Here is a 20,883-nt window from a genome sequence, read left to right on the forward strand (position 1 = left end):
GTGAGTAGACCCACAGCCAACTGATTAAGCTACTTGGAGTTGCCAGTATTCTTCTTACATAGTAATTTTATCAAGAAGCGTAGAACATAGAAAATGTCTTATTTCCATGTTCTTTACAATGTCTGTTTTTTTGTGTGTGTATAATAAATCAGATAGAACACTAACATCTTAAAATTTTTAAATTTGTCACGACGGGTAACATCTCCAAAAAATTTCAGGGTAAGCTGTGGTTTCAAAGTATTTTAATTGTTACTTTGATAAGATAGTATATCTGGTATTACAATTATTTATTCCAAATACTTTCCCTCTTTACCCCCCACCTCCCATGCTGCTTAGATGGTGGTCTGTTGGAGAATCAATGTTCTTTTTGTCTACCCATCTCCCTTCAGTCTTAATAAAAGGTCTTAAACAGTTACATGAGAACCAAAAAAACAACCCAGCGCTTGTGGAGAATAAATCAGGATCTGGAGTTGCAAACAGTAGTTCCAACTCCAGCGTACAGCATGTTCAGATCAGAGTCGCCCGCTTGGAAGAAAATACAGCTCTTTCTCCAAGCCCCATGACAGCACTGCAGATTCCAGTCCAGATCACGCATGTTTGTAAGTGCCTGAACCACAAACTCCTTGCTATTTATTGATATAAAACCTACATGATTTTGTTGATGACTCTGGCGCTTTTTCTTCTTCTAGAATGTTGATAAAAATTTACTGAAGTTAATGAGTTAAAGGAGATCTATGCTATCTTATGTTTAGCTCAATTAATATTTCCCCAAAGAAGGGGTGTCAGGACTCATAATCAGCTGTCCAAAGCTACGATAAACTATCTTACTTTCTAGATTTGTGAAGAATTAATGATTAATATAAAACTACCCAAAATACAGTCCATCAGTCAAGTTTATAAAGTGGCAGGTAATTTATATTAATTCACCAGAATCACCAGAATTCTGGTGAATTAGTATAAATGCTTTGTTCAGGTTGAAAACGATTTTCTTCAGGGAGAAAAGGCCACTTTTCTTATGGGAAACTGTTATTACCCCTCTGTTTTCCTTAGCCTCTTTGTGCTTAATGAGATTATTAGAACCCAGCAATTGTTATAAGGAGAGAAATTTTTTTTTTCTAATATCTAAGTCACACTGATCTTTCTACTGTTTTTTCCATTGATCTTAATTATAGTATTAGAAAAGAGAATGAAATTCTAAGATCCATGTTATTCTTCACTTACCTTTATCTCACATTTTTCTGTCTACATGTTGCTGTTTGCCTGTGGAAAAGTCGTTGCCCAAGTGTATACCAGTCACTGTGTGTTACTCTTGGTTGGGCTATTATTGGCATTTGGGGCAGTACAGTTCTTTGTTTGCAGGACTGTCCTGCAGATTACACAGTGTTCAGTGTCCCTTGACCTTACCCACAAAATCTCAGTAGTGCTCTCCAGTCATTATGACAACCAGAAAGGCTGCCATACATTTCCAAATGCAGCCTGTGACATGCTGCTGCTGCCCCTGGTTGGGAATCATGGAGTCACCTATTGGTGTAATTAACAGTACTTATCTGTATATGCAATGGCTGTCAAAGTACCTTAGAGAAATTTAATCATGCCTTATTCTCAGAGTTCTGATATGAGTTTGGTTATTTGCTTTATTTTTCTACCAGTGTAATAAAGCATGCAGAATTTATTTTCTTTGGCCCTACTTGTTTCTGTTCTATCATTAAAGAATTGCAAAGCACTGAAATTCCTAGTCCAAATAAATACGAGAGTTATTCTTGGCTCTTGGTGAACTAACCGATTGTGCACTGGAGAATGTTAGAGTTTTCCTTGACTATTGGGTAGATAGACAGACATGTTGGGAAGATAGCGAACATTTTATAAATGATACTTATTCATCATTCACAGCATCAGTCATTTAATTTTTAAATACTATCTAGATTTTTTTTTTTTTTTAATCTAGAATAATTTTATTTCTTCCATCAAGAAATGAGAATAGCTCCATAGACACATCCAGACTCCCTGAGGGACCAGATTACTGGGCTGAGGGCTGTGGGGACCATGGTACTGGGGAACATCTAGCTCAATTGGCATAACATAATTTATAAAGAAAATGTTCTACATTCTACTTTGGTGAGTAGTGTCTGGGGTCTTAAAAGCCTGTAAGTGGCCATCTAAGATACTCCACTGGTCTCACCCCTCCGGGAGCAAGGGAGAATGAAGAAAACTAAAGACACAAGGGAAAGATTAGTCCAAAGGACTAATGGACCACAATTACCACAACCTCCACCAGACTGAGTCCAGTACAACTAGATGGTACCTGGCTACCACCACTGACTGCTCTGACAGGGATTATAATAGAGGGTCCCAGACAGAGCTTGAGAAAAATGTAGAACAAAATTCTAACTCACAAAGAAGACCAGACTGGAGAAGCCATGAGAGTATGGCCCTCAAGCACCCTTTTAACTCAGTAATGAAGTCACTCCTGAGGTTCACCCTTCAACCAAAGATTAGATAGGCCCATAAAACAAAACGAGACTAAAGGGGCACACCAGCCCAGGGGCAAGGACTAGATGGCAAGAGGGGACAGGAAAGCGGGTAAGAGGAAACCCAAGGTCAAGAAGGGAGAGTGTTGACAAGTCATAGGGTTGTTAACCAATGTCATAAAACAATACATGCACTAACGGCTTGATGAGAAGCTAGTTTGTTCTGTAAACCTTCATCTAAAGTACAATTTAAAAAAATAATAAATGGGAATAGAGTGTAAGAGTTTTATAGCCCACTCATGATTCTTAGCATTCTGGCTAAAATCTCTGTGTCTTCTTTTAGGTCAGGGGTCAGCAAACTTTTTCAGGCCAGGTTGGTCTTTCTAGAGTATCATTTAGTTTTGTTTTTTGCTTTTATAACAACTCTTTATAAACAGAAGAAAAAAAAACCTTAGCCTTAGCCACATTTGTCCACTGCATAGTTTACTCACCTGTGATTTAGGTTATTAATCTGGAATCACATTGAATTATTCTGGGTTAGGTCTTAAGAATTCATCAAATAGTAAGAGAAATAACATGAATCAAGTGCATTTCTATTGCTAAGGGTATCATATTCCTTTCAAGTAACTGAGAAGTGCTGTACTCAGAATATAATAACAATGAACACTGCACATTAAAAGTACACTGGAAATCATTTTTCATGAGTTTACTACAGGTGCCACTGAAAACACCAATTCAGATTTCTTCTCAGTTCTGTATAACCTTGAGCAGATGCTGTTAAGTCTAAGCCTCAGTTGACACATCTATAAAAAGAGATTATACCATCTGATCTCTGAGGTGCTGTTCAGTCTCCCAAGTTGGTTTTTTTTTAAATAACTCTATTTTATGTGTACCAGATGTAATCTTTATGGTGAGCCCTGGTGGCATGATGGTTAAGAGCTTGGCTGCTAACCAAAAGGTTGGCAGTTTAAATCCACCAGCTGCTACTTGGGAACTCTATGGGGCAGTTCTACTCTGCCCTATAGGATTGCTGTGAGTTGTAATCAATTGAACAGCAATGGGTTTTTGTTTTTGTTTTTTTTTCCCTGGTAAATGTTTTTAAAAGTGCTTTTGATCCTCAGAACAACGATATAAGGGAGGTAGGCGGGAAAGGTAAAATCTCTGAACTTTAGCTTGGATTAAATTATCTGCCCAGGTTTACATCGCTAGGAAGCGATGTCGCTAGAACTAAAACCCAGTGTTTTGGTATCCGCAAACCAGGCATCTATATTGTTTACCAGAATGTCCATGAAAGTTATTTTTTACCAAGTTCCTGTCCCTTTGCAGGTTAGTCTTAGTGCGTCCCTCTTATTTCCTAATGTTAGATTTTATAAACTATACCAGGGGTTGGCAAATCTTTTCTGAAAGGGGCCAGATATTAAATATTTTAGGGTTTATAAGCCATGTAGTCTCTGTCAGAACCACTCAGTTGAACCATTGTAGTGTGAGAACAGCCATAGAAAGTACATAAATGAATGGGCATGGCTGCATTGGAGTAATACTTTATTATTTTTTTTTTAAAGTGTGCTGGATTTGGCTTGTGGAGTCATAGTTTGCAGACTCCTGATCCCTGTCAAAACCCAAACCAAACCCACTGCCGTTGAGTCGATTCCGACTCATAGCGACCCTATAGAACAGAGTAGAACTGCCCCATAGAGTTTCCAAGGAGCTCCTGGCAGATTGGAACTGCTGACCTCTTGGTTAGCAGCTGTAGCACTTAACCCCTACACCACCAGGGTTTCCTGATCCCCGCCATCCTAGGTAAATCCATTAGCTTTTTCTTACCACTTTGTAGCTTAAAAAGCTTAAATGACATCAGGTTTCCAGGTAAATTATTCAAGATGAGATTGCTTTCATGATAAATCTATGTTTCACTGAGCACACTGGAGAAATTTTTAATTTGCAGAGTGTTTTATTTGTTGTCCTTGTCTTTTCCACAGCTTCAACAGACTCCCCTGCTGCTACTGTTGACTCTGAAACAATAACCCTAAACAGTGGAACACTACAGACATTTGAGATTCTTCCAGTGAGTAATAAATACTGCAAAAAGTTGATTTTGGTCATTTTTATGCATAAGAAAAAACAGTTGGAATAGATTTTAGGTTGCTAATTTTTTTTTTAATTATCATATAAGCAGCTACATCCATTAGTTGGAAGCCAGATAGTTAGAAGACTAGACATAAATCAGACTTCAACCTTTATAATTAAATTTTTCTCCTTACCTGTAATGAAAAAAAAAAAATGTCGCTGTCAAGTCAATTGCAACTCATAGCGACCCTGTAGGACACAGTAGAGCTGCCTATAGGGTTTCTAAGGCTCTAATCTTTCCAGGAGCAGATTGCCATATCTTTGTCCTGCAGAGCCACGGGTGGGGTCAAACCACTGACCTTTTGGTTAGCATCCCAGTGCTTCATCACTGCACCATAAGGGCTACCAATAATATGCTCTTTTTATATATGAAAATGATAGTGCACATGGGTAGGATACACACTGTGGGAGTCATAAATTTATAACCAAAAGTTGGTCTTTTGTTTTGGGTTTTTTTTACATTTCACATTGGTTACTCGAGGAAGTTTGGGGACAAATTTACGAGTTGTTAAACAACATTCACTCAGTAAAATATCATGCTAGCCACTGAAGATACAAAATTTAGAAGTCTCAGTCCTAAATAGGTGCAGCCACTTCAGAAAGTCTTAACAGATTGTCAAAAGGTTAAGTATAGAGTTACCATATGACCTAGCAATTACAGTCTCAAGAATTCCAATCCCAGGTATATATCCAAGAGAAATGAAAGCATATGGCCACACAAAAACTTGTACACAAATGTTCATATACTATCAGTTAACCAACTTTTCAAATAAGAATCTTATTTTTCCTTCAGCTGAACATTGCTGTTGCTGTTGTTTTTCCTTAAAACAAAAAATTAATTCCTAAAATTATACTATGAAAAATCTGTTCAAGTAAGTAAACACTGCTGATTGTGCCTTTTCAGAAATGTGACGTCTTTTTTTTTTTTTTAACCAGAAGATTGCTACTGAGAAAGGATAAAGAGGGAATACGGGTGTGCTTTGTTACTGTACTAGAAGCAGTGGCTCATGTGACTACCACAGTGCCCTAAAACAGACAGGCTGAAACTGGATCATGGTGACACTCAGGAGTACAGAATGGGATAAATGCCTGTGCCTCAGCTAAACCACCATTCTAAGTACTGACTTAAACAATAAATATTGATACCATTTGTTTCATTCCCTACTTGCACTTTTAGGATTATTAAGTACATTCATGGCTAGTAAATTACGGTCAGTCCATTTTTGCAAGGTCCCTGGGTGGTACAGTTTGTGCTTGACTGCTCACCTAAAGGTTGGCAGTTTAAGTCAACCCAGCAATGCTACAGAAGAATATCTCGTGATGTGCTTCCATAAAGATTACAGCCCAGAAAACCTTATGGAGTTCTATTCTGTAATACTTGGGGTTACCATGAGCCGGAATCCACTCAACAGCAATGGGTTTTGGTTTTGGGGTGTAAAGGTGGGTTAATCAGTAGTCTGCTGCACCTGTGTTAAACTATCTCTTTCTTTTTCCTTTAGTCTTTCCATTTACAGCCCACTGGCACTCCAGGCACCTACTTACTTCAGACAGGCTCAAGCCAAGGCCTTCCCCTAACTCTGACCGCTAGTCCCACAGTAACCTTGACAGCCACTGCTCCTGCCTCTCCGGAACAGATCATCGTCCATGCTTTATCTGTATGTTGCATTACATAAATTCCTTGGTTTTTCTAGTTTATATAGATTATGTCACTAGAGATAAGATTTTCCTAGTATTTATAATACTGTAGAACCCATGTGCCTTCAATAGCATTATATCTAGGAGGAAAATAGATTTTGAGCACAGTTCAAGTATTTGAGTACTGCTAGGGACCAGGATTAGTTGATCCAAAATTATAACATAGTCCAGTTATTTAAACAATTCTTCCTACCACTATTGTTCCAGAAAATTTTGCACCATCACTTCTGCCTTCCCTGGGGTTTATCTTTCATCCCGTGTCTCCTTATATGAGACGAACTTACATTGGAGGAATAGAGACATTAGGAGAGCAAGGACCTCAGTGGGTAAAGGACAGGGGTTGCAGAAAAATCGTGATAAGAACATTACAGACTCAGAGGTAATGGGGTACCACCTATAGATGTCATTTGTTGCCTGTAACCTAAATTTAGTAGGTACTTCTTTATTTTGCCATTGATAGTTTTCTTTAATGTTTTATAGCCAGAACATTTGTTGAACACAAGTGACAATGTCACAGTACAGTGTCATACACCAAGAGTCATCATTCAGACTGTTGCCACAGAGGACATCACTTCTTCCATATCCCAAGCAGAACTGACAGTAGATAGTGATATTCAGTCAGCTGATTTTCCCGAGCCTCCAGATGCGCTAGAAGCAGACACTTTCCCAGATGAAATCCATCAGCCTAAGATGACCGTAGAGCCATCATTTAATGATGCTCATGTATCCAAATTCAGTGACCGAAATAGCACAGAACTGATGAATAGTGTTATGGTCAGAACAGAAGAAGGAATCTCTGACACCGACCTTAAACAGGAGGAGGAATCACCCTCTGATTTAGCCAGTGCTTATGGTACTGAGGTAAGTTATGCTTAAGGGAACTTACGCCCTCATGAGTTCCTGTCTCAAGCCTCAGATCTGCAGTTTGGAAAGGAGCCTAGAAATAATTCAGGGGGAACAGCCTCGGGTACCTTCCGTCTATCTTTAGACCCACAGAATAAAGTGCCAACTCCAACCTCGGAAGTATCGTTGCCAGCAGATGTGGGCATGCAAAGACATCTTGTGGCAGCCAGGAGGAATAAGAAAACCATGTCCTGTCTTACCACATTCCTCACTAAAACCTTTTCCCTCTCTACCTCCAACAGACTGAGAAATATTTATTGGAAATTTTTCCTAAGGGTGGTTAATAACGAGCTGTATAGGTCTTCAAGATTTGGCTTGAGAACCTCACCCAACAGTGTAGCAGCAGTGTTTCTTGTTTATGTAACCTATAAATGAATTGGTTTTTTAAAGTTTCTTTTTGCTGATCTTTGATACATTAAACTATGAGGTTAAGATTTCTTTTGTCCATTTTTTACGACCTTAACTTTCATTTTATATTCTAATTTAAAAACGGATAACATTTGAGATTTAAGTCATAACAAACCTAGAAGTATTTGGGATATAAGTCAGAATCTCTTTTTTAAATATCATCTAGGATTTAGAGTCTCCTACCATAGAAGAACAAGTTGATCAAACAACAATCGATGATGAAACAATACTTATTGTACCATCACCACATGGCTTTATCCAGGCATCTGATGTTATAGATTCTGTCTTGCCTTTGACAACACTAACAGGTACTGTAGCACAACCCCATATGTGCCTGATAAATCTTAAGGGAAAAACCAGGCAGTCAGACATTTAATTCAGTTGTTCTAGTCTTTCTTGATCCAACAATGAAGGTACATTAGTAAAAGAGTGTTTAATCTAAATTCTTGAAATAGAATAGAGAATGCATACATACATTTAAGACTAACTTGTACCTTAACTTACTACAGATCCCATACTCCAGCATCATCGAGAAGAGTCAAATATCATTGGATCATCTTTGTGCAGTCCTGTTTCAGAAGACTCAAAGGATGTTGAAGACTTGGTAAACTGTCATTAGGTGATTCTTAGAAACAGGGTAGTTTAAGCAAAGAAGCCGCACTGTTGATTGTAACATCTCCAATCTAGGAGCAACTCCCAAGAGGCTTAATTTACCATTCCTCTGGCTTTTAAATAACTATAGTGCTTAAACCATGCACATTGTTGCTGCTATGACTTTTTACCTCCTTTAAGTATAACATCTGAAGCCCAGTTTATAACTGTAGTTTTGGAGTGTGGGGGCTTTAACTGCATAGATCTGTATGTTTAGTGTTAATTTGTCAGTGGGGAACTTCATTCACTTCAGCTACTACTGCGAAAATTTTAAAAGCACCAAAGCTTAACCACTCTGGTTTAAAAGCAGGAGTCGTCATCTCTAAAGATTAGATATGGCTCTCTATCCAGTCTTAAGTAGGCCTGGTTATATTCCAGGGAAGTCACATCAACATGGTCTAGAGCTTATCAGTGGCCTTCTTAAAAAAGATTAGGAATCATTAGTTTGAGACTTGACCAGAATACAGAGAGACCTAGGAGGTGACTTTGTGGCAGTTACTTTGGGTTTACCCATTGCTGGCAGTGGGAGCTGATTTAGGCAGGGTGAAGAGGAAAGCATTAAAAAGGTTAAGAAAAGTCACTACAGGTTTTTTTAAGTTACTTTTAAAGGGAATATAGATGAGAGTAGTAACAAACCACACCAGAAGCTAAGCAGAACTTTCAAATCCCCCCCCGCCGCCCACCACTGTCATCAGTTTACCAAGTTAGCACTTTGAAGTAAAATTAAACTAAATTAGGAAGGTGGTAATGTTGCCTGCCCTTGATACCATGATTGTTTGTTACATGTTTTGCTGTATAAATTACCAAGAAAAGTTGAGGGGGGCATTAGAGTTTTCCATTCATTTAGTGTATTAGCTGGTGGGGTACAGCGTAAACTTCTCCTTCTCAAGCAATGCAATTTGAAACAAAACAGAACAAAATTTTCTACAATAAAAGGAAACAAATCAAGAGTCATTCCTATCCTGGAGAAGGTTTAGCCTCTATAGAAAAGTCACAAAAAACCTTGTATAAATTATTTTATTTATTATTGTAATTAGATCTTCACAATCAAAGTTGTCTTTTCACCGTCTGTGTTTTGTTAACGTGATATTAAATTGTAGTTACAAGCGAAAGTTGGTTGCATAGGGAACAATAATTGTATATTCCGTTTAACAGAAATAAAAATATTTGTCTTAAAATGCAAGATTTTGTTACATAGCCTTTTCGCCATGCAATTACATTATAAAAAATTTAATTTCAAAGGTGAAAATTACTTGTGCTATTTGAACTTTGAGTTGGAATGTTAAAGCTTCTTAAAGAAAAAGCAAAGTGATCTATGATATGTCTCCCCTGCAAGAGGGAATTTAGATTTACAATTAACATGAAAATCATGTATCAGACTCCTCCTACAGGAGATTCTGCAGCATACTTTATCCAGCTCTATTCACAGTCCTCATATACAGTTTTGAAGAGTTCTGGTAAGTATTTTTCTCCTTGGCAGCCTCACTTTCCCACATCATGGAAGTACAGGTTTGCACATATACATAACATGATAATAGAAAATAAGATATAGTAGATTAGATTTCTAAATTTCGGTTCTAAGTCTCCTTGCCGATACCAGTAGATCTAAAAGAAGAAGAATTAAATAATTTTAAATGCAACCCTTTTTCCATTGTGACCAGTTCTTAATATTAACTTACATTCTTGAGTCTAAAATGGCCATAATTTAATTTTTATTATCATTTAAATAGTACCAGTGAGTTTTCACATCCAAGATTATCCTTACTCCCGGGTTTTCCAGTTTTGTTTTATATTCAAACCTGTAGAATATCTGTCCACCAATCATGGCAGGGACAAATTCCTCCCAGGAATATGTATCTTCTGGATATATTTCAAATAATATAAGTAAAAGGTACAACTCTTTTGGGTACTAGAAGGGAGGATGATTTTTAAATTCATATAATTGATTCAGAGTGCCAATACAAAACAGGGCTTATATAATGCATACAGGAATCTAGCTCATTATTAGTCACTCTAGGCTATGGGTGGGAGGATAAGAGGAGGAAAGCATCTCTGTCCTCTAGCTTTGTTCCAAAGTGGGATGGATGGGCCAGCTTTTTCCTCAGATTACAGGAGTTTAGCACATCAGTGAATTAAAACAGGTAGATACGTCTTCTAGTTTAATTTTAATTTAGATAAGCAAATTCATTGGTAAATCAAAACTGTTTTTAAGGGTTTACTGTTTTGATTCTGCCTCTCCCTCAAGGGAAATGAAACACCCAACTAATGGATGAGCACTTGGCAAATACCCAACAGAATCCACCATTATTCTTTAATTATTCTTTAGCATAAAAGAAGGGCCTCTCCGTGGTAAAATTGAACGTTCTTGTGAGATGGATACAACTGTAGCTTTAGGCTTCCAAGGAGATTTGGTGTTAATTACCTCCATCTTGGGAGATAAGCACAGAGACTAAAATAATTTTATAATTATTAGAAATACATCCAAAGTGCTCTCTCTTCTCCTAAGAGCATATCTGCGTTTCCCAAGGTCTACTGGGCCCTGTATATATATAGTCCTTGAATGAGGTGGAATTAAATTTAAATTATATCAAATCTTTAGTCACCTAAAGTCTTTTAACTTTTTGCCATCAGGGCAAAAGATTGGCAGTTTGAATCTAACCAGCACCCCTTGGAAACCCTATGGGGCAGTTTTTCTCTGTCCTATAGGGTTGCTGTGACTCCAGTAATGGGTTTAGGGGGAGATAAAGACAACTTCCTTTTTGTAGACCAGGGCTGGGAATCTGTCCTTATAAGCACAGTCAACTTTAACCCCTCAGGATACTATATTTAGTTAAATAGTACTCACCAGTATGCAGGCAGTAATACTACTCAAAGAGATGCAGACAGCAAAAAATATATTCAATGGTTTTGGAGGTAGTTGAGGGAAAACAAAAGCACTGATCAACGTTACCTGTGTGAAGAGAAATTACGTAAAGCCTTAAGAATATTTCTTTTAGTACTTTCCTTCATTTGTAAAAGGAGACAAAACGTCATACAGCAGTAAAACTAGCAAATCTCAAAATAACCTCTTCACTAACAAGGATTAGAGATCATTTACCTCTTCCCCAGGATTAATGATTATACCAGAAAAAGTTCTACTTACTTTGTTACTTTGAGTACTACTAAAAATCACTATAACCAAAGTTGATTTTATGTGACATCATGTGTACTACTGAAAGATGGGTTTTTAATACCCTATTAGTTCTCTATTTCTATCACAGATAAAAGAATTATATCCATTCTTTTTTATTTAAAAAAAAAAAAAAAACATGGAAACAAGCTTTATCAAAATTCTCTTAACAAAGTTAATGAAAATGTGCCACAGAAGTGTGATTCTCAGATGACAGGAAATACAGTTTTGTTATTTTATCTGTATTATTCAGGATGAAAAATTACTACACACTTAACCATAACCTTTTAAAACTTGGCCAAAGGATGGATAATGTTCTTTAGGAACAAAATTAAGACATTAGCAGAAATGAGAAAGGCTGGAAGCAGGAAATGGATTGTGACAGAAGGGAGTTGCTGGTAATCACTGACATTTTTACAGATTTACTGGGCAAGCAAATGTGGCCAAGTCAGTCATCTGAAAACCAAGTTGTTTGATTTGTACCATTTTATTTATTCGACTGAGGGATGGAGGTGAGGATTAAATTAGCTACGCCAATTGCAGTTTTGTTGATGGGAGCATTGCTTTAACTGTAGAACACTTCACATGTTCATTGCTGGTCCCTTTTAAGTTTGGTTTTAGTTCTGTTTGTTTTTTTTACTTTACTTGAGCCACAGTACTGAAGTTTTCCAAACTTTCGCTAAGAGTTGAGGGAAGCACAAGATAAAGATACTTACTAGAATCAATAAGGATGTTAAGCTGCCAACAACTAAATTGATGATTCGGTCCTGAAAGAAAAAAAATTTTTGAGCGATATGACTTGTACCCATGGTACTTTCACAGCAGTACAATACTGGGCTTTGGGGTGATTGAGAGTGAAGAAGCCAATATTGTGAACCTGATGCATACAAATGTCAGACAGAGCAAAAGCATACTGAGCCCTGAGTGGTAAAGGCACTTTGAGAAGGCAGAGGGGCAACTGAGGAAGGTGTACTGAAGAGACAGGACGTTTATACTAGAGTCTTAAAGACTGGGTAAGATTTGAAAGGGGCAGGGAGCTTTACAAATAACGTGCCACTGGGAATACTATGAGCAGGGGATAAGGGCTGGGATGAGCCACACCAGAGCCTTGGTGGAAGGTATCAGGAACCAGACTAGATGAAGTGGAGCAGTGAGGATTTTGGACATATTAACGTGTGATACAGCCTAGGTTTCCTTGTCTAATGTAATCTAAAAGTAGATCCTACGGCCAGAAGGGATCATAGAATGCCAAGGCTGAACGCGACCTCAATGACCAAGTCCAGTGGTTTTCCAACCTATTTAATAGCAAAAGCCCAATAAACAAGTAGAATAATTTGATTGCACAGGGAGCCAGGAGTCCTACCCATCAAGTTTTCTTGTCACCCCTATCCCCATTCCAACCAATTCCACAGAATGGTTTTTCAAACTTCTGATCTAATCCAATCCCAGTTTTCCAAGTTAAGGTAAATGCAGGTAGGCCTGGCATGGTTAAATTGTTTGCCTAAAACCATACAGCAAGTTAGAAACAATAACTGTTTGAAACCCAGGATTCCCAAATTCAGCTCACTGGTTAGGTGTAGTTTCAGAGATAGACTAAAAAGTTTATATAGTAGGTTAATACAAAAAAAAAAAACAACCAAACCTGTTGCTGTTGAGTCGATTCCAACTCATAGTGACCCTATGTGACAGAGTAGAACAGCCCCACAAGATTTCCAAGAAGCAGCTAGTGGATTTGAACTGCCGACCTTTTGGTTAGCAACCAAGCTCTTAACCACTGTGCGACCAGGGGCTCCAATAGGTTGGTAGAAGTTATTTATAGAGTTTACAGAATGAGGTGGTGAGGGGTTTAAGACCTGGTTAGTAAACACTAGTGCCAATGAGAATAGCAAGCAGTCCATTTCTGGGAAGTCAAAACTAAGTCTTTAATGAATCAGGAGTCTTGAAAGACTGTTTTGGTAACATCTGGGCAGAGAACAGCAGGATATGAAATGGGAGATGCCAATAAACCAAACCTCAGGAAGCACACAGAACAAGCAGAGAGCAACAACTGAGCCCTCATTTGCAAAGTGTCCACTTTTAAGGATAAGAATCCAAAGAATAGGCAGAGCTGAGAGGGAAGAGTGAAGGAAAGCCCAGTATTGTATCAAGTCTGGCTGATTTAACCAAGGATTAGCCACAACTCTCCAGACAAAACAAACCAGTTGCCGTCGAGTCGATTTCGACTCATGGCTACCCTACAGGACAGAGTAGAACTGCCCCCATAGGGTTTTCAAGGAGCGCCTGGCAGATTCTAACTCCCGACCCTTTGGCAGCTGTAGCACTTAACCGCTATGCCACCAGGGTTTTCCGTGACAAAGGCCAGTGCAATTCTCAAAGGTTATCTAGGTCAAAAGAACTATTTCAGCCACACTCTTAATAAATTTAGAGGACTCAGGCCTTACCACTACCTGGGCTAGAGAAGCCTACATAACACACAAGAATCTGAAGTTAGGACCATTTGTAGGAGAAAAGACCCAAGGACACACCACCTATCACTATCAACTTATTCCCAACCCCGCATAAATATGGTGTATGGTGAGACCATTTTTTTAAAAATATAGTATGTGTATACAGCTAAACTGGGAGCCCCTTGGAGCTCTGGTGGTGCAGTGGTTCAGCACTCAGCTTCCAAGCTCACCAGCAGCTCCATGGGATAAAGATGTGACAGTCTGGTTCTGTAAAGATTACAGCCTTGGAAACCCTATGGAGCAAGCTCTATTCTGTCCTACTGGGTCACTGTGAGTCAGAATCAACTGGATGGCAATAGGTTTGGGGTTTTTTGTTGTTACGGAATCCCCAATGTTTTCTGCCTTGTAAAAAGTTCAGCTAAGCCAACCTTCTCTTCCCTGGTCTATTGAGAGAAGTCAGCAAGTATCGGCTCCCATCTCTTAAGTCCAGGGATTTGGATATCTCACAACAGCCCTCACGTCAATAGAAGCAAATGAGCATGTTCAGTTGACAGGTAAACTATCTCCAAACAGCACAGAAGTTGCCCACCAGGATCAAAGCAGTGGAAAAAATAGTAATGATGGAGGGAGAGTATGAAAAGAGCTTTCACACAATTTATCTTCTAACAAATTGTGGGATGAAGATGGTATTACGACTGTTTCACAGGCTCAGGGAAACCGAGAACTTCCCCAAGATCTCAACAGTAAGTGACAGAGACAGGAGTCAAAATGCCAGGCCTGCTTTCCCCACTAGAGCAGATTCCATTTATACCCCTCACTGTAAGAACAACCTAGAATGCTGCTGCTGGTGGTCTAGATAAAGATGTCTGTCAAATGGGCAGATACCACCTCACAAAGCCAAGTTAGCAAAGTACTACAGTAAGTGTGTCTTTCAGGAACGAAGATTTCCTCAAGTGATTTTTCTACATTGCTGAACTTCCTTATGTAAGCATCACTGTTGAAGCATTTTGATGAAAATATGTTTCAACTTTAGTGAATACTTCTTGCCTCCCTTCTTAACACAGTTCACTGAACAGAATTCCAAGTCATCTTCATGAATATCAGTTATTCTATTAGGTTATAATTCAGTCATCCACTCTGGAGCTCTCAAGGTTAGATCAACTATTTAGGATATGGTCGAAATGTTTCTCAGTGTTTCTTTCTTTGAGCTAAAGCTTTGGCTTCAGGCCTTCTGCTAATCAAAGCAATCAAAGGATTCCAGGCCAAGGACACAGCAGAGTTAACTCTGGAAGACTTTCCACTTCTAATGCTATAATTTTGCTACTCAAAGTGTGGTCTACAGACCAGAAGCATTGGCATCACCTGAGAGCTTGTTAGAAACAGTCCTAGGTCTTGCCCCAAACCTACTGGATGATAATCTGCATTTTAGCAAGACCCCCAAGTGATCCATGTGCACATTTAAATTTGAGAGGCACTGTTCTGAAGTTCAGAGTCTAAACCATTTCAGAGATGAGTTCAAATCATAGAAATTTCTAGGCCCAGAGATTACTCTAGGGATATTAGCATAAAGAATGTCCTGTTCCTCAGCTTCTAGTCTTCAAAGATAAAAAGATAACAGAATAGTTAAATAGCTAGGACAGGGTTTTCAAAAGACAGTGATGGGGTTAATGTGCTCCAAATCAGAGCTAGAGTACATGGAGAAAAGAAAATGTAGCATTTAAACTTTGCTGTTCATGGAATGAACTGAAACTCAGGTTATTTCCACTTCTACAACTGGTCTCTATTAAATCAGTTATTTAATTTCTCATAGAAGCTAGCTGTGCCTCCCCAGCTTTTTTGATTATTATTACCCTATTTCCACCTACCAAAATTGTCCTCCCCTGCCAGAACTTTAAACCTTGTACTGTAGCTCATTTTCACTCCCCAAGGAAGCGTGACAGGATCAGAATCAGTCTTAATCCTCATCTGCAGAAAGTCAAGCTGGGCTTAAGGATATCCCCCCTGTCATGGATTGAATTATGTCCCCCCCAAAATGGGTGTATCAACTTGGTTAGGCCATGATTTCCCAGTATTGCGTGGTTGTCCTCCGTTTTGTGATTGTAATTTTATGTTGAGAGGATTAGGGTGGGATTGTTAACACCACACTTACTCAGGTCACCTCCCTGATCCAAGGTAAAGGGAGTTTCCCTGGGGTGTGCCCTGCACCACCTTTTATCTCTCGAGAGAGAGAATGAAAGGGAAGCAAGCAGAGTTAGGGACCTCATACCACTAAGAAAGGAGCACCAGGAGCAGAGCTCGTCCTTTGGACCAAGGGTCCCTGCGCCTGAGAAGCTCCTCAACCAGGGGAAGATTGAAGACAAGGACCTTCCTCCAGAGCCAACAGAGAAAGCCTTCTCCTGGAGCTGACTCCTTGAATTCGGACTTTTAGACTACTTCACTGTGAGGAAATAAATTTCTCTTTGTTAAAGCCATCTACTTGTGGTATTTCTGTTACAGCAACACTGGATGACTAAGATACCTCCCCAAGACAAATACTCAACAACAGGTATAGAAACAATTCAAGTACATAGATAAAAATATACACACAGTGTATTTTTGTGAAGGCTTCCACATATACCTACTGAGTCATTTATTCATTCAAAAGTTGAAGACTATCTTCCAGATACAAATAAAACTATGAGTACAAACCATCTCTATCCTCCAGAAGTTTACTATCCAAAGCTCAGCAGGGCACTAAGAAGAAAGGAAGTTAGGTATCTTGAGCAGTTGGGGAGAGATTACCAGAGGAAGTCAAAACCTGACGGGGGGACTAGCAGATGAGCAAGAAGGAAAGGAAAAGTGGTTCACGAAGAGGGAACTCTACGGAGACCCAGGCAAGAGAAAAAGCATAGCTGTTACAAAAAAGAAATGGGGTGAATCAAGAAAGTTGATAGTTGAACAAGTTTCTCTCCACTTGCACGATGCATTCCAGCTGGGAGGAAAGAGCTGGAATGCAACACGCCAGTGGAGAGACTAGCCTTAGCCCAAAGGAGTCACATCTTTGAAAGGCGAAAAAGAGAAATAGATGAACATATATGCAAATAGTTTCTACCTGGGATGGCAGAAGATAACCCTGTGAGGCAAGTGAAGAACATATTACCTCCATTTTACAAATGCATTCCTAAATTCACTGAGACAATGATTTGCCTAAGGTTATAAAAAAAAAAAAGTTATACAGCCAGGTAAATAGCAGAAGTCTCCTATACAATGCTCTCTGCAAAATACAAACCTAATGAGTACTTCAAAAAGCCTAAGCATCAGCCTAATACCCATGGATGCTGAACTTAGTCAGGAGACCAAGAAGTTCTCATCTCAGTTCTGCTATTGGCTAGCTGTGGGACCTCAAAGGGATCCCTTCACCCATCTGGGTCTATCAAATGAGAGGACTGGCTAAATGATATCTGGTCCCTTCCACTTCTCATGATTCATGGTTTTAGGTCATCAGCTTCAGACCGCACTTAGCCAGCTAGAAGGCCTATTCCCCTGTAGTCAAAAAGCAAGAAGCCACCAATCTTGCTTGGTCAGTCATTAGCATCTCAATTCAAGACAGGTAACTACGAACTCATTTCAAATGCTCTGATAGTAATGACGACTCTGGGAGGAAACTGGCAGTAACATCTGAGATAACCCAAAGCCAGTCATTTGTCCTCAGCTACCTGGAAATAGCCTGTGTTGTGGGTTGAATTGTGTCCCCCGAAAAGATATGTTGAAGTCCTAACCCTGGCACCTGTGAGTGTGACCTTATTTGGAAAAAGTGTTTGTAGATGTAATTTGTTAATATGAGGTCATACTGGAGTAGGGCTGGCCTTATAAAAAGAGACACAGAGGGAAGACAGCCATGTGAAGATGGAGGCAGAGATTAGTTATGCTGCCTTAAGCCAAGAAACCCGGGACCATCAGAAGCTACAAGAGACAAGGAAGGATTCTTCCCTTAGAACCTTCAGAGAGAGCATGACACTGCCAACACCTTGCTTTTGGACTTCTACCCTACTCAACTGTGAAAGAATAAACTTCTGTTGTTTTAAGTAACCCACCCAACTGGAATTTTTCATGGTAGCCCTAGGAAACATCCTGATTCTCAACAGTTTGGAATGCCAACAGTGACATATGTGTTCACCCTTCATTTCTCACAGCAACTTATGCTTTGCCTACTTCCAAGATGGAATTGAAGGGCTTGTGCTACCGTAGTGAAATCCAAGTCCATCGGGGACCAATAAAACCAAGGCAAAATTTCTAGGAAAGATGGAGGATGGAAAGAAGGTATAAAAGAATTTACAGGAAAAAAAGTGGGCTAAAAGAAACGTTTCTGATTTAAGCTCAAATTTTAGTACAAAGAATCCTGGCAGGCGAAGAGGGAAGTAAAACGGGCTTTAAAAATGTTATCAATAATAAAAGTAAGCACACTGCATCATTAAAAACCCACTGCCGTCGAGTCGATTCCAAGTCATAGCGTCATTAGAAGAAGCAGATTTTTCCTGGCTTAAGAATTTGTTGCATGGGTCTATCCAAATACAGAGACACAGAAATTATTGATATTTCATACACTGGCCCATAAGAAAAGCTAAAGACATAATGTGAAGTCATAGTTCTTAAAAAGTGAGATGTGGGCAGAACATTTATCAGGTGGGGTGGCTGAAATGCCCTGTCAATCTGACTACTTATTCTTAAGAATTCAACTTGAACATCATCTCCACTGTGAATCCTTTCCAGACATGTTTTCCCTCAGGAGGCTTGTTCCTGTCTCAGGGCTTCCAGATCACACCATCCAGGCTTTACATTTAAACACACATAGACACACAAACTTGTTGCTGTCGAGTCAATTTCAAATCATGGTGACCCCATGAATGAGAGCAGAACTATGCTCCATAACATTTTCTCGGCTGCAGTCTTTTACAGAAGCAGATCACCAAGCCTTTCTTCTGCAGTGCCTCGCCGGGTGGGGGGGAGGATTTGAACCGACAATCTTTTGATTAGTAATCAAGTGCAAACCATGTGCACCATCCAGGGACCCTTTACACTTACAACATCACAATAAAGCACACTGTCTATCTCCTCCACTAGGACTGAGAGTTACTTAAGGGTGGGTAAGTTAGCATAGTTATTTTCCGTCCATAGAGTGTACACTGTCAGTGGTCTATAAATGCTGGTTAAATGACAGAATCATAAAACAATGGTGGCCAAGAGCATTTTCCTTAGAGTGCCTCTCACCAATAGGAGTTACTCTTATCACTCATCTGGAGCCTAACCTGTCAGTAATCTCAAGCTTCCAGTCAGAATCCTCTAGCCCTCTACCCTTTCCCCCCTTGCTGCCCCTGGATCTGGTCTTCACCCATGTCCATTGACTGGAACCTTCCCTATCTGTTACACCAAAGCACTCCAATCTCTGACTATATGGTTGGCAGTTTCAGCAGTGCACCCAAGACTGGTGGATGAGTTCATCTGCTCTTGATACTGTGAAGGCCTCATCTGGAGTCACTCCACCCCCACCAACCACTTCTATGCTTCAGAGCTAGGCTTTTATTTAAAGCCTGTGAAGCCATTAACCTGTCCTAACTGTAAACACCAGCTTACTCATCTGTCTCCTCTAGACTGTAAGGTCTAGGAGGGTATGTTCATGGTTGTATTCTGAACCATTGCTTATGGCAGTATGGCTGAAATCCAGCCCAATGCTGCACTCTCCAAGCTGTGTACCTTGGCACAGGGCTGTGTCCACCCAGAGGAAGAAACACCTTTCTCTAATTCCGACAAAGTACGACGAAGTCATGATGTGTGCCTGTGGGAGCTGCCACTACCCAGAGTGGAGATACCTTCTTCAAATTGTACAAAGGCACCACCACAGTGCCCACACATATTAGATATTCAAATGTTAGGTGAAAGAATAAGCTAACTGGGTTCAAATTTGTGTTTTTTATCCTCAGCTGGCCCATCACGATGGTTTTCATTTTGAGTCAAATGCCCGTCTCTCTGCAGAAAGTAGTCAAAACTTCCACCTCTCCTCAGGCTCCAAATTCCACTCTTGAAACCTTTACCAGCAGCAGACATCCTTACCAAAAAAAGACACCAACGAAAAAAGGAAAGCTCCTTCTCACCTGTCTTCATCCCTTCCAGCATGAAGAAAACCGAAATGTGGCCTGCTCCTTTGCCAATCCTGCACCTATTCCCTTACTCAGTTATCTCCTTTGTCACCTCTATGTTGAGTCTCTCCCTCATGGAGTCCATCTCTGGACCAAAAATTTCAAGTCCTTCCAAACATCAGAAGGACGTCCCATCCACCCTGCTTCCCATTTGATCTTAGGCACTCATTCTCCATTTTTTTCTACACATTAAGTGTTAGGAAGAAACTAAAAACAGAGTAGATGAAGAATGACCAGTGTAGAGATGTGGGAGCTATTTTAAAAAGGGAGGTCAAGGAATTCTCTCTGAGGATGTGACATTTGAGCAGGGACCTTTATAAGAAAAAAGGAATGAGACATACAAGTATGTGGAAGAAGGATACTGCAGATAAGCGAGTACAGCAAGTATAAAGGCCCTAAGGTAGGAATGAGCTTGGTGACCTGGAATAACAAAAAGGAGGCCAGGGTGACTGAAGCTTAGTAGACAAAGGAGAGAGGAACAAGGATTTAATGCCTTTCTATCTTCGCTATTTGCCTAACTCACAATAGTTATTTCCAACCCATAGCACGTTTCCTGGAATGTAGTATGCACTTAATAATTGAATGAAAAAATGCCTGCATGTACATTTAACAACCTGCAGCCTATGGAAGAAAATCAAACTCAGTACAGCACTGCAAGACTCTTCGTCAGGCCCAGCCTCTCCTCTGCCTGATCCTCTCAAGTTCTAGTGTCCAGTCACAATGGAGCACTCCCAGTTCTCTCACCATTTCCTGTACCGTCCTGCTACTACTCCTTTTACTCAAGCTGAGCCCCTGTTTGGGGCTGTCACCTCCTCCTTGGTCAAAAATCTTACTCTTGCTCC

General features: G+C 39.7%; 2 protein-coding genes across 14 annotated transcripts in view; one reads left to right on the plus strand and one right to left on the minus strand.

The window, feature by feature from the left end:
* Nucleotides 1–9,358, plus strand: part of DMTF1 (cyclin D binding myb like transcription factor 1) — a 50,970-nt gene extending 41,612 nt beyond the window's left edge. For 12 of the 13 annotated variants that reach the window (XM_049894246.1, XM_049894251.1, XM_049894250.1 and 9 more), the window contains 6 exons: nt 390–599; nt 4,448–4,533; nt 6,095–6,250; nt 6,771–7,151; nt 7,768–7,909; nt 8,111–9,358. In XM_049894246.1, the coding sequence (XP_049750203.1) occupies nt 390–599; nt 4,448–4,533; nt 6,095–6,250; nt 6,771–7,151; nt 7,768–7,909; nt 8,111–8,220 (1,085 nt within the window). In that variant the 3' untranslated portion in view covers nt 8,221–9,358. The remainder of the gene's footprint in view (nt 1–389; nt 600–4,447; nt 4,534–6,094; nt 6,251–6,770; nt 7,152–7,767; nt 7,910–8,110) is intronic. The other variant, XM_049894257.1, reaches the window with a different exon arrangement.
* A 316-nt stretch (nt 9,359–9,674) lies between these two features.
* Nucleotides 9,675–20,883, minus strand: part of TMEM243 (transmembrane protein 243) — a 163,852-nt gene continuing 152,643 nt past the window's right edge. The window contains exons 3-5 of the mRNA XM_049894267.1: nt 12,138–12,188; nt 11,098–11,202; nt 9,675–9,857 (exon numbers count right to left, since the gene is read on the minus strand). Of these exons, the coding sequence (XP_049750224.1) occupies nt 9,735–9,857; nt 11,098–11,202; nt 12,138–12,188 (279 nt within the window). The 3' untranslated portion in view covers nt 9,675–9,734. The remainder of the gene's footprint in view (nt 9,858–11,097; nt 11,203–12,137; nt 12,189–20,883) is intronic.

The sequence above is a fragment of the Elephas maximus genome, chromosome 8 (genome assembly GCF_024166365.1).
Source record: "Elephas maximus indicus isolate mEleMax1 chromosome 8, mEleMax1 primary haplotype, whole genome shotgun sequence".
Taxonomy (NCBI): Eukaryota; Metazoa; Chordata; class Mammalia; order Proboscidea; family Elephantidae; genus Elephas; species Elephas maximus.